The 14,618-nt window shown below is 39.9% G+C and overlaps 1 protein-coding gene across 5 annotated transcripts in view; it reads left to right on the top strand.

Annotated features, from left to right (window-relative positions):
• Positions 1-14,618, top strand: part of LVRN (laeverin) — a 71,879-nt gene that overhangs the window by 26,971 nt on the left and 30,290 nt on the right. For all 5 annotated transcript variants that reach the window (XR_011446622.1, XM_069597546.1, XM_070292483.1 and 2 more), the window contains exons 4-6: positions 1,418-1,544; positions 8,400-8,554; positions 9,834-9,947. Coding sequence is in view for 4 of the 5 variants with exons in the window: in XM_069597546.1 (XP_069453647.1) it covers positions 1,418-1,544; positions 8,400-8,554; positions 9,834-9,947 (396 nt within the window). In the remaining variant the exon portion in view is untranslated. The remainder of the gene's footprint in view (positions 1-1,417; positions 1,545-8,399; positions 8,555-9,833; positions 9,948-14,618) is intronic.

Consider the following 14,618-nt stretch of genomic DNA (forward strand, 5'->3'; position numbering starts at 1 on the left):
ACTGCATTCACAATCAGGACGATTATCTCAGTTCCCTCCTTGCTAACCTTCATTCTAGAGTTAGGTGTTTCAGACGTGTTTTTAAGCACTAACACCAGCAATGCCATTTAAAAGTGCTCAGATGGTGTTGTTGAAGGAGTACCATGATTTCAAAATAAAATGACAATGGATGGTAAAACAACATCGAATTAGTCACCCAGATAACACAAACAAGTTCAAGCACCCAAACAACAATACAGTCACACTAAACTAACAAAGCATGGCAGAGCTTTCTTTCCATCTGCTACTAACATGGAAGTGTCATATACAGAGGCTATAATTTGCTTACTTCAATAACTGTAGAAGTCATGAGACTTTTGATGCACTTTTTAAAATTAAGGAAATTAACCTTATTTCGAATTTTGAAAATAAGATGGGACTGTTCATGTTTTGGGAGCTTCCCGTGTGGCACAGTGGTAAAGAATCCACCTGCCAGTGCAGGAGATGCTGGTTCAGTCCCTGGGTCAGGAAGATCTCCTGGAGTGGGAAATGGCAACCCACTCCAGTTTTCTTGCCTGGGAAATCCCATGGACAGAGGAGCAAAGAGTTGGCCATGACTGAGCGCACTTGCGTTCATGTTTTTTATTAACAAGTCATTTTAAATCTGCATGATTCACATTTGTTTCATATGTTCTATACTGCGTAACCCCTACTAACTGCACAACTCTGTTTTGAATCACTGGAAATATGTCCTGAAAAGGGAAGCTAGCATCCAAAGGGCCCTTTTACTCTAATATAGAATCCATGCTTTCTGTGGGGGTAGATACCACTCCCCAGGATTTTTTTTTTTTTAATTTATTTTCTATGCATTTTTGGCTGTGCTGGGTCTCTGTTGCTATGCAGGCTTTGCTCTAGCTGCTGCTAGCGGGGGCTGCTCTCTCGCTGTGGTGTGTGGGCTTCTCATCGCTGTGGCCTCTCTCGTTACGGAGCACGGCCTATAGTGCGGCTCCCGGGCTCCAGAGCACAGGCTTGGTAGCTGTGGTGCACGGGCTTAGTTGCTCAACAGCTTGTGGGCTCTCCCTGAATCAGGGATCAAACCTGCATTGGCAGGCTGACCCTTTACCATTGAGCCACCAGGGAAGACCCCCACCCCCACCCCCCGCAACCAGGATTATTTTTGAATTATAGAAGTTTTACACATTATTGCAAAAGATTGAAACAACACACTCTCTGGAGAGTCACTGTTCCCAACTGAATGAGGAGCCTCCAGGGCTTTTCTCATTGCATGGACACATGTAAACATTTTGTCATGCAACTTCTTCTGAAAAGATAACCTTTGGCTCCAGAGCATCAGGAAATCGGAGCAAGCAGGCTGCCACTTTCAAACATCACTGTACATGTTGCGTTTCCTAATCACTGCTTAATTGTTTCTGTCTAGATACGCATCTGGGCCCGGAAAGATGCCATCGCAGAGGGAAACGCAGACTTTGCTTTGAACATCACAGGTCCCATCTTCTCTTTTCTGGAGGATTTATTTAATATCAGTTACCCTCTTCCAAAAACAGGTGAGGTATCTTCCCTTACAATGGGTTTGATTTCCTGTTATGGGTGCTCTAGGTTGAGATCAAAAGATACCTAGATGGGCCTCCAAGGACCCGTTGGCATTTTGCTGTTTTTGCTGTTTTGGAGTCAGCCCTGCTGGCTTCCCATCATTGTCTCCTACATGTTCCTAAACACGCAGAGGCCTGTCTGCTGCTTCTCTGCATGGTGCCGCGTGACTAGCTGGTGCTCAGAGGGCTCCCGGCTTCAGATTCCTCCTGGGTGCTCACTGGCGGCTTACCTCCTCCAGACCTTGCCTTCTCCCTGGCTTTCTGTCCTTTCATCTCATAGTGCAAGCATGCAATGCAATGTTCTGGATCTTTCTAACCGCTTGCGCGAATTACTCCAGTTCCCTTTAGGAAGGTTTTGTTGTTTTTTGCAACGTCTGTTCTTTAGCTGTGAGTCATTGGATTAGAACTTGGGGGTCCCATCAGTGAATTTTTATTGTATAAAATTGGAATCATGTGCGAACAGAATACGATCCTCGAAGGAATATGTAAACATTTTATTTCTCGTAGATCTGCATGGAATGCCCTTAAAATTATGTGAGCTGCTCAGCTCAGAAAGTTGTTCCCTGTTTTTTCTTGCTCGCTTAAGGGTATCATGTCAGTGTGTTTTGTTCCTCTGAAAGGTTATTTAGTTGAAGGCTTGGGGGAAAGTATGCTTGGCCTTTACTGGCAGACAGTGGAAGAAGGTGGGGAGTAAAAATTAGGGCGCTCCAGGCTCCCGAATGCTGCGTAGCCAGGGCCTCTGCCGCTCAAGCCTGGCTGAGGAGGGATGGGGAGTGAAGGAACGGGGGCCAGCTGTGGCCTGCTTGTGGATCCCAGAGGTTATACCTGTCACTTAGAGAGTTGGAGGCAGGGACTTCCCTGCAGGCCAGTGGTTAAGGCTCTGAGTTTTTGCTGCAGGGGGCACAGGTTCGATCCCTGGCCAGGGAACTAAGATCCTTGATCCCACATGCCATGCAGCACGGCCCAAAAAATACTAGAAAAAGAAGGAAAGAAGCAAAGAAAGTTGGCAGCAACAGGAATCTGAGCATGGAGACCAAGTTTCTGGTACTTCTGTGGCCGGAAGATCTCAAAATGACCCTTGTCTAGGCAAGAAAATTTCTCTTTATCTTTATTTAGATAAGGAGAAGTCCAGAGTTATTCTTGATATCCTCGTCTGTCAAAACATCTCCTCCATCCAGTTAGTTGCCTCCTTATTATCTCCACCTCCACCCACTTCTTCCCCATCCCTCTCATTCTCCCTAGTTCATATCACCAAAGTCTCGACCACAACTGACCTTGCTTAGTTTGACCACCGTCCCTCTTGTCTCCTCCAGTTCATCTTCCACACTGAGGCCTGAGGGATCTTTCCAAAGCAAAATCTGATCGTGTTATTGCCCTGTTTAAAACACTTCTGTGGCTTCCCAATGCCCTGGGGATAAAGTCCAAAGTTCACACCGTATCTTTAACAGTGCATCTCTTGCCAACCTCTAGGGGCTCTGACAGTTTCTCAGAGTAGAAGGGCTTCTCTAGCAGCATTTCTGTCCTCTTCTACACTTTCGTCTTCTTCTCCTCTTGGTCAGGCTCTTGCATATTCAGTTTGCGCATCCTGCCATTCCTTTTACCCAACTTGTTGATTCTTGTATTTCTCAACGCAGTGCCTCCTCCTCCAGGAAGTCTTCCCTGACTCTCTCTCTCCCAAGCTTCCACAGCATCCTGTGCATCCCTGTATTCAAGTTCTTGAGCTGCTAGATCCTAATCATCTCTGGATTAGGTCAAGGGCAAGTTGAGGGTCAGGGTCTGGACTGTCCTTTTTTAAATACCTTCTGAGCCTGTGATGCTGCTTTTCTCAGAGTTTTTGTTTAGTTGCTAAGTCATGCCTGACTCTTTTGCAACCCCAGGCTCCTCTGTCCATGGGATTCTCTAGGCAAGAATGCTGGAGTGGGTTGCCATTTCTTTCTCCAAGGGATCTTTCCAACCCAGGAATCAAACCCACGTTTCCTGCATCGGCAGATAGATTCTTTACCACTGAGCCACAAGGGAAGGCCCTCTCTCAAACTAGTAAACAGTAAACATTTTTTTTTTTTTTAGTGGGGGGAAAATATGTTCAATGAGTTCCGTAATTCCATGTAAATTCTGCCTAGATTACCAGCTCCTGGAAGTCAAGGTTATGTTGGCACTTTTTTTTTTTTTCTGTATCTTTCATAGCATCTGAGCCAGTGTTTCTCTATGAGCACGTGTAGGTGGTGCGTAGTCAAAACTGCCTTTTGATGGACAGATGATTACAATAGAGTTTCTCTGTTACTGGATCTTTAAGAGAAAGATGAACTACTGTCTCCTAATTACTTTGACGTTTGGTTGAGTCATTTAAAAACAAAACAAAAAAACTATTATAGCCGCTGGTGGAGTTGGTTGTTTAGGTTGTTATAAGCTTTAAAAGAAAAAGTGACATCATGATGCTTTTAGGAGTAAGTATGGGCAAGGGCACCCCGCTCCAGTACTCTTGCCTGGAAAATCCCATGGATGGAGGAGCCTGGTAGGCTGCAGTCCATGGCGTCGCGAACAGTCAGACACGACTGAGCGACTTCACTTCACTCACATGGGTGTTTAAGTTTTGCAGACTTTTAAAACAGCAACTTCCCTTTTAAGTTTTTATTTTTCTTAACTTATAACCATAAGGCTAATGATATATATGGTACATCTCAGCAAAGTTTGAATTTTTGAAGCAATAAAACTCAAGTACTCTATAAATCATAAAGCGGTGACATGATTACCATAATTAATGAGAATCTACTGAGTAAATGAGAACCACCTACTACTTATCTAGGTGCTCTCTGAATGCAGAAGCAGTAGATGGCAGAGGCTGTGTTCAGGTAGCTGAGTTTGGCAGATAGCTGCTGCTGCTAAGTCGCTTGAGTCGTGTCCAACTCTGTGCAACCCTTTAGACAGCAGCCCACCAGGCTCCCCCGTCCCTGGGATTCTCCAGGCAAGAACACTGGAGTGGGTTGCCGAAATTTCCTTCTCCAGTGCATGAAAGGGAAAAGTGAAAGCGAAGTCGCTCAGTCGTGTCCGACTCTTTGCGACCCCATGGACTGCAGCCTACCAGGCTCCTCTGTCCATGGGATTTTCCAGGCAAGAGTACTGGAGTGGGGTGCCATCACCTTCTCCGTTGGCAGATAGCATCTACATGTTAAAAACAGGAGCAAACAAATTGTGAAGGAGGAGATAGCACTGACTCATAAAGTCAGCATGAAGTCTCAGCAGAAAGAGGCCTGTGTGGCAGAAACCAACACAGTATTGTAAAGCAACTGTCCTTCAATTACAAATAAATAATAAATAAATTTTAAAGAAACAGTGAAGCAAAAAAGAAAGGACAATAAGTGGTAATGGGAGTACCCCAAATATATAAAGAACACCTACAGATAAATAAGAAAAATACAATAGAAAAAAAACAAGTAAAAGATATATGAATAGATGTTATACAGAAAAGGAAACACATGTGGCTAACAAACTTATGAAGAAATATTTAAGCTTATTAAGCAGTCTGAGAAATGAGCACGCAAGGTCACAGTGACAACCTACTCAGTTGTCAAAGAGTAGGCATTCTCACAAATACAAGTGTTAGAAAGTGACACTGTTGAAAGGAATATCAATCGTTACAACTTAGAAAGCTGTCTGTTGTCTTATAATGTTGATCATCAGAATACCTTAGAACCCAGAAATTCCATTCCTAGATATATCTTCAAGAGGAATTTGAGCACATACATGCCAGAAGACATGTGCAAGCATGTTTGAAACTACACTTTTCATACTCGTGCCAAACTAAAAGCAACCAAAGTGGTCACTGATAGAATGGGTATGGGTCATTCACACAATGAAAACCTGTCCAGTAGAATGGGAAACTTCGGCTGAGGCAACTAAGTATGTCGAAAGATAATGGAGCATTACCTGTTGAGGCTATGCAGTGACCTGAATATTTCTTACTATACACTGTCAGCTTCAACCAAGTGTAAAGTCAACTAAATTACTGAGCGTAGCATAGCTAAAGCATTCATGAGGCAGACGTAGCATGGACTATAGCAATGACATTTCTTTCACTAGCAAAGGAAAATTTTGAAACTTGCATCATTCTAGTTTTAGAAGTGACAAATGATCACACTGTAAAAAATTTGGAAAGATAAGGAAAGCACAAAAAGGAGAAGCAAAATCTCTTGGAATGCTGCAATGCAGAGATGACCATGGGTAACGTTTTGATGTCTAGTTTCCCCAGTATCTGTCTTTGTCTCAATTTCCATCTTTCTCTGTATTTGCTTCTTTGTTTTTAACAAAAATGACACCATGGAATTGATACTATTCATTGATTTAAAAAAAAAGAACAATATAAAGCAATATGATCCAGGTAACTGTTCTTTTTTATTGTCATTTTAACGCTTAGACTGCCTACATATCAATTTGACAAAATAATTTTTTTAATCTTCAGTGGTTGAAAATTTGGACTGATTTTTCTTTCTTGAGGGGGAGCAGGCTGCTTTTAAAACACGAAAGAAAACATAAGGAAGTGTTTACAAATATCCATGCTATTTGCCTTAGTAGAAATTGCAAAATTTGAAAGGCTAGGAACATTTTTAAAAGTTACGAAGCGTTTTGCTGGTCTGCTCCAGAAAAACTACTAGTTCACACCCTCACCAATAGGCTATGTGTCGGTTTTCCCATACCTAATTATAAATTCTAGCTGATACTAATTATTATATTTGAAAATGTATTTCATGCATTTGAAAGTTATATCATGGTTTTAATTTTTGTTTTTGATACTAATGAAGCTGAAAATTTTAAATAAGATTTTTGGGTGTTCGAATTATTTCTTTATTGAATTGTTCACATTTTTCCTTTTTGATTCATCAAAGTTCTTTAAGTATTGAAAAAATATTATCTAGTTGTCATATAGGCTGCAGATACTTACCCCAGTCTGTGTTTTGCCTTTCAAATTTGTTTGTGGTGTTTTTGGTGCACTAAAACATTTAATTTTAAAGACACTTAATTTTTTTAGAACAGTTTACGAAAAAAGTGTGCCCAGAGTGTGAAGAATCCTCATATATCTCCTCTCCCTCCCCTTGCCCCCACCTCTAGTTTCTCCTCTTGTTAACATCGTACATTGGTGTGGATTTTTAAAAACTATAGTTGATGAATCAGTACTGATATATTTTTGTAACTAAAGTCCATAGCTTACATTAGGGTTCACAGTTTTTGTTGTACAGCTCTGTGAATTTCAACAAATGCACACAGTGATGAGAGCTTCTCCGGTGAGTCGGCAGTAAAGAATCCTCTTTCAGTGCAGGAGACACAGGGGACATGGGATTGTTCGATCCCTGGGTCGGGAAGATTCCCTGGAGGAGGGTGGCAACCCACTCCAATGTTCTTACCTGAAGAATCCTGGTGGGCTACAGTCCAGTGGGTCGCAAAGTCGGACCCAACTGATTTGACTGAGTACACAGTAGTGACATATGTCTACCGTCACAGCATCAGACGATAGTTTCACTGTCTTAAAAATCCCCTGTGCTCTACCTGCTCATCCCCTCGTTTCCTGCAGTCCCTGACAGCCACTGATCTTTGTACTGTCTATATAATTTTGCCTTTTCCATAATGTTAGGTACTAATGGAATCATACCATGTGTAACTTTTTCTTATTGGCTTCTTTCACTTAGTGGGATTCCCTGGTAGCTCAGCTGGTAAAGAATCCACCTGCAATGCAGGAGACCTGGATTAGATTCCTGGGTTGGGAAGATCTCCTAGAGAAAGGATAGGCTACCCGCTCCAGTATTCTTGGACTTCCCTGGTGGCTTACTTGGTAAAGAATCCGTCTGCAATGCAGGAGACCTGAATTTGACCCCTGGGTTGGGAAGATCGCCTGAAAGAAGGCATGGCAACTCACTCCAGTGTTCTTGCCTGGAGAATCCCCATGGACTATGAGGTCGCAAAGAGTCAGAGACCACTGAGCGACTTTCACTTTTCTTTCAGTTAGTAACATTCACTTAAGTTTTATCCATGTCCTTTCATAACTTAATAGCTCATTTCTTTTTATCACTAAATAGTACTCTGTTGTATGGCTGTACTACAGTTTATTTATCCATTCACCTATTAAAAGACATCTTGATTGCTTCCAAGTTTTGGCAGTTATGATTAAAGCTGGTATAGGCATTCACGTGCATGTTGCTGACTTCAGTTGTGAACTCATCTGGGTAAACCCTTAGGAGCTCAATTGCTAGACTGTATTGCCAACCTGTGTTCAGCTTTATAAGAAACTACCGAATTGTCTTCTGAAGTGGCTGTGCATTTTGCATTCTCACCGCAATGAATGAGTGTTTTTATTGTTCCACGTCTTCTCCAACATTGATGTTTTGTTTTGAACTGCTGTATCATGGTATCTCGTTGTTTTAATTTGCAATTTCCTAATGACATATGGTGTTGAGCATATCTTTATCTGTTCATTTGCCATTTGTGTGTCTCTTTAGTGAAGTGTCTCTTTAGTGAAGTGTCTCTTTAGATCTTTTGCTAATTCTGTAAAGTTCTCTTATTTTTGAGTTTCAAGTGTTCTCTGTATATTTTGGATATAGGTCTTTAATCAAAAGTGTTTAATTTTCATATAGTCAAAACAATTTGTTGTCTGAGCCTGTCTTCTCTATGTCTTTAATGCCTTTCTCCTGCCCCTTAAGTTATAGATATTCACTTGCATTTTCTTTCAGTAATTTTATGATTTCATTTTGAGATGTTGTATCTGGAACTCTCAAATCTTTGGAAAGAGATGATTCATTTTTCCCTCCATTTAAATCCACTTAGATATAATTGCTTTGCCTACTTTTGACAACCGTGCAATGGAAAACTGGGGACTATTGATATTTGACGAGTCATTATTGTTGCTGCAACCAAATGATAAACTAACAGAAAAAAAGATCGTGATCTCCTTTACTGTCTCCCACGAAATCGGACACCAGGCATGTGGTAAAATGTTCTTTCTTATTTCACACGAAAATATTCTCCAGCTTCTGTACCAAAAGCAGCAAAAACTCCTCAAACTCTACCATACAGCAAATTTCAAAAATAACTTGAAAAGTGGTCCAGTGAGTGAAAACAAGGAAGGATCCATGTAATCAGATCCTGGGTGGGTTTGAACTTTTGGTGATAGATCATAGTGATGAGAAATCTCAGAACATTAGCAGGTCGTGTATTCAAAGAGTGAGTAATTGTGTGCCACAAACTTCACTTCAGGAAAAGTAAACCAAGCAGACCTATGATTATCTGCTTTTCATTCCATCTTAAAATAGAGATATTCAAAAGAGACGCCAGAAGATATTCCATTTCATCAGTAGATTGTCACAAACTTTTTTTTTTTTTTTTGCGAGAAGTTACAAGTTAAAGGATTATAGTCAATTTGCTAGTATCACTGAGGTGACGACCATCTAAACTGTGAAATTATCTTCTTGTTATATGGACCCCTAAGAAGTTTTGGAGAGGAATGATTTACTGTGATTAAATTATACCCTGTTACACAGTCAACACATACTTTCACAAGTCTTGATCATCACCCAAAGTGTCATTTTTTATTATAGCCTAAGTGACACGTTGTTTTGGAAAATAGGGTGCTAACTATTAGTACATCACAGCTATTATAAGAATTTGGTTAAAAACCAGGGTGTGGATTTGTTGGTTTTGGAAATTATTGTGTTTTTCTTTCCTGATTCTATTCATCATCATGTGACACTTTCCTTCTGTTAAGCTCAAATTGAAAATAATTATAACTGGACCACTTTGCAGAAATGAGTACTTGAGTGATTCTTACATGGTGCAGATCAAATTATGTCCTTAAAACATAATCGACTGCTTACAGCAAAATTCTGATGTAGTCTGTTTAGAGTATGAGATGCTGTCATTAGTAGGTGTTAAGTGGACATTCAGGCCTTCTCCTTTAACTTAACTTTGGAGTAAAGTGGACAATTTAAGAAATGCTATTCTAGCTTACTTTATTTCTGAGCATCACAGTTTTAAAGCAAAAATTGCTTCCAGTTGTTGGATGTGAAATTTTACAGAAAAAAATAAATGGTTTCATGTTATTAATAAAACAATATGACTTTGGAGTCCTGTTTTCAAGTTTTATCACTGATAGCAAATTACATTTAATTTTGTCTTTGACCTTATATTTATTTAACATGTAATTACAATAAATATTACTTAAATTGAAGTTAAGATTGTTCTTTTTATCCCCAACTCCAAAAGTGGTTTGGAAACTTGGTTACCATGAATTGGTGGAATAATATCTGGCTCAATGAAGGTTTTGCATCTTATTTTGAATTTGGGATAATTAACCACTTCAATCCTAAATTCCCAAGGGTAAGTATGCCTGTTAAATTAATTTATAATTTTTCTTCTAATTATAATAGTAGTCAATTTTCATTGTTGAAAGTGTGTAAAATACAGAAAAATACAGAGGTAATAAATTGCCTGTAATATCAGAGATGATCAATGTTGTCTTTTTGATTTGTTTTCTTTTGTCAGGCTTTTATGATTGTAAATATTCCCAGAAGTGAAAATTACACAGAAATGTGTAATGCCCTTTCTACTTCATACTATATCAAGAGCTTATCCACAGGTCATTAGATAATCCTTGAAAATAAGATTTTTAAGGGTTGCCTAGTATAATCATATAACTTTATAAGATGTGTGTATATGTGTGTGTGTGTATATATATATATATATATATATATATATAAAATATTTTCCCTACTGTTAGATTTTAGGTCATTTTCATTTATTTCTACCTAGACTGACTTTTAAAGCACTTGCAATCAGTAATCTACAACTTTAATAATAAGTAATATGCTATGTTATATTACCCATAATGTAGCTGATATTGCATATGATACTCATAGCTGACATTGTATCTATTACAGCTGATAATCTTTTGCTATGTTGAGTAAATAGTAACATGGAAAATTAATTTATGTGTATGCAAATCTGAATTGAAAGTTATATTTCCAATATTTTATTTAGAGTAGTTAGGTAATGCTTTCAGAATGGCATGATAAAGCTAAATTGATTTAAGTGTTTAAATGTTTAGATTGAATATAATCTTTAGACACAGACCTCATTTCTTCCCAGCAAGTCAGGGTTTCTTCCTTCCTCTCTGTTCCTGCCTCCTGCCATCCCTCTGATGCTCAGAGCTGCTCTTTCTGCTGCTTTTCACAAATCTTTTTCTCCTCTCCCCTCCCAAGTGTTTCCAAGGCTCTACTTCAAGCTTCTTTTCTCCTCTCCATTCCCTTGCTCATTAGAGTGTGTTGACGTTTGACATGCTGATTTCCACCGGTCAGATATGCACAGGCTAAATTTATTCACTTTGAAGGAGAATCTAAGATTGTTCTTTCTATTATTATGAAAGTGAAAGTCCCTCATTCGTGTCCAGCTCTTTGCGACCCCATGAACTATGTAGCCTGCCAGGCTCCTCTGTCCATGGAATTCTCCAGTCAAGAATACTGGAGTGGGTTGCCATTTCCTTCTCCAGGGGATCTTTCCAACCCAGGCATCGAACCAGGGTCTCCCCCATTGCAGGCAGATTCTTTACTGTCTGAGCCATCAGGGAAGCCCATTAATATATTGGTTGTAAATTTTTCCCTCTTTTATGAAAGGAAGAAGATAGTAAGTAGATGATATTTATCTTTTGTTTATTAAAAAGTTGGCAGAAAAAAAAATTGACAGACCTCTCTTGGCCACACAGAAACTTTAAAAAAAAAAACAACTTTTTTTTACCTGTTTGTGAAATTGTAGCTTCTGAGGAGCACTGATGTAGCAGTCTTTTACTGCCCCAGTTCCATGCCACTTTGCAAGTTCAGTTCAGTCGCTCAGTCATGTCTGATTCTTTGCGACCCCATGAACAACAGCACGCCAGGCCTCCCTGTCCATCACCAACTCCCAGAGTCCACTAAAACCCATGTCCATTGAGTTGGTGATGCCATCCAACCATCTCTTCTTCTGTCGTCCCCTTCTCCTCCTGCCCTCAATCTTTCCCAGCATCAGGGTCTTTTCCAAATGACTCAGCTCTTTGCATCAGGTGGCCAAAGTACTGGAGTTTCAGCTTCAACATCAGTCCTTCCAATGAACACCCAGGACTGATCTGCTTTAGGATGGACTGGTTGGATCTCCTTGCCGTCCAAGGGACTCTCAAGAGTCTTCTCCAACACCACAGTTCAAAAGCATCAATTCTTCAGCACTCAGATTTCTTTATAGTCCAATTCTCACATCCATACATGACCACTGGAAAAACCATAGTCTTGTCTAGACGGACCTTTGTTGACAAAGCGATGTCTCTGCTTTTTAATATGCTGTCTAGGTTGGTCATAACTTTCCTTCCAAGGAGTAAGCATCTTTTAATTTGATGGCTGTAATCATATCTGCAATGATTTTGGAGCCCCAAAAAATAAAGTCTGCCACTGTTTCCCCATCTATTTGCCATGAAGTGATGGGACCAAATGCCATGATCTTAGTTTTCTGAATGTTGAGCTTTAAGCCAACTTTTTCACTCTCCTCTTTCACTTTCATCAAGAGGCTTTTTAGTTCCTCTTCACTTTCTGCCATAAGGGTGGTGTCATCTGCATATCTGAGGTTACTGACATTTCTTCCGGCAATCTTGATTCCAGCTTGTGCTTCTTCCAGTCCAGCGTTTCTCATGATGTACTCTGCATATAAGTTAAATAAGCAAGGTGATAATATACAGGCTTGACGTACTCCTTTTCCTATTTGGACCCAGTCTGTTGTTCCATGTCCAGTTCTAACTGTTGCTTCCTGACCTGCATACAGGTTTCTCAAGAAGCAGGTCAGATGGTCTGGTATTCCATCTCTTTAAGAATTTTCCTCCTGCCCTTTGTGAACATCCTACAAAATGCCCACCATCACACAGTCCAGCCACTCTACAGTACCTCTGCTCTTCCTCCCCTGGGCTAGACGTCATTATGTAGATCTGCAGAATGAAGTACTGAAACGTTAATTGACTTGCCCAAGGTCATTTGCCTGGTTGAGGGGAAACTGTGACTACATTCCAGTGATCTGGGTCTAGGCTGAAGATGAGGATAATGATGATAATAAATATTAATAGATAATCAAAAATATTATTTAATACCATTCACTGAGCACTTGAGACTTAAGTGCCTGGTAGTGTGAGTCTAATATATCATCTTAATCATCAAAATAATCCTATGAGTATAGTTATTATTTTTTCTATCTTCTATTGAGGAAACTGAGGGTATAAGTACTAGGTAAGTTGTTCAAGATCTCACAGTCATTAAAGGTCAGAAATGAGATTCAGTCCCAGGTTTCTCTAGCTGCAAAGTCCGTGCCTTTAACCCTGGGGAGAAAACACCTGGTAGTGTGCTCGTTCTCAAGGGGCTTATGGTGTGTGTGAGCGTGTTCATTGTGACGCTTTTCATATATGTGAACTATATATGCATATAGTAAGTCTTAGTCCTTCCATATATGCTACACCTACAACATTGTTCATATCTCTCTTTTATAAAGCAGCATCTGCATGTGGCTAGTGTTATCTGTAACTATTTTTGAAAGCATTTGGTTGTACCCCAAATTACCCCTGTGCTGAGAGTCAATATGGAAAGACATTCCAGTCCTTGAAACAATTAGATTCACCCTTATGTCCCTTATAGACTGTACTAAAAATATCAATCAGTTCAGTTCAGTTCAGTCGCTCAGTCATGTCTGACTCTTTGCAACCCCATGAATCACAGCACGCCAGGCCTCCCTGTCCATCACCAACTCCCAGAGTTCACTCAGATTCATGTCCATTGAGTCAGTGATGCCATCCAGCCATCTCATCCTCTGTCGTCCCCTTCTCCTCCTGCCCCCAGTCCCTCCCAGCATCAAAATCTTTGCCAATGAGTCAACTTTTAATGCAACAAAAATGGCTAAGATATTATCATTTCTGGGAAACATTGATGAAAACATGTTACCAATGTTTTTGAAGCTAAAATGGTAAGATTATCGTCTCATACCATTTAGTTTTATTTTTTTTATCATTGGTTCGTAATCACTGTTTTCTGAGTGTACATTTCTCAATCACTTGTAGAGCTGAGTGAACCATAACCCTTACCAGAAGAGTATCAGATCTTGGAGCTTGAAAAAATTGCCATGAGCTTTGTTTTTGAAAAGCTTAAGGCTTGTTTCAATGGTCTTTAAGAAATCAGAACTTTAGCTTCCTTTGAATCAGTCGTTAGATTGAAATTAAGTAAAGAGCATCACAGAAACATATGCAGAAACATTTCCATTTTTTCTAATTCTGGTCTAATTTCAGCTGAAAGTTATTAACATACAAGATGAATGGGTCATGGTCAAATATTCAGAACATTCCAGTTGGGTTCTTGATCCCTGAAGCTCCAGCTTTAACATTGCTACTCCCTGACTTTTCTGTATCCCTCTTCTGACTGGTCTAAGGAAGCAGCAGATCTCATGAAGGGAAAGGGCACGTAGGGGCCTTGCAACCAGTCAGGTCTTGCTATGTTTTTATGATCACTATAAGCTGAGGCAAGTAGTCGAACACGTGTGAGCATTCACTCCTCACCTGTAAGATAAAGTTTCATGCAGTCATTCAATAGATTGAGTATTTAGTGGGCACTATTGTGACAGCCATCATTTACTAAGCATTCATTATGTGCTTAGAGTGTATTAGGTGAAATATCTGATTCGCCCTTCTGAAGAACTGACGATGATGATATAATTACAGTATATTACAGTATAATTACAGATATAATTACAGGCTAACCCTTATTGAGCATATTCTACTTGCCAGTCGCAGTGCTAAAAATTCTATGTAAATTAATTTAGACCTGATAATAATCCAGTGAGGACAGTGTTCCTCCCATTTTCAGAGGTGAAACTGAATTTCCGAGTGATGAAATTAGTTGCCTTTTGTGAGTCAAACAACCCCTAAGAGGCTGCACTAGGATTCAGACCCAGGTAGCTCGACTCCAGACCCTGTGCTTTCAACTTCAGTGATAGTCCATA

This window comes from Ovis canadensis, chromosome 7 (genome assembly GCF_042477335.2).
Source record: "Ovis canadensis isolate MfBH-ARS-UI-01 breed Bighorn chromosome 7, ARS-UI_OviCan_v2, whole genome shotgun sequence".
Lineage (NCBI taxonomy): Eukaryota > Metazoa > Chordata > Mammalia > Artiodactyla > Bovidae > Ovis > Ovis canadensis.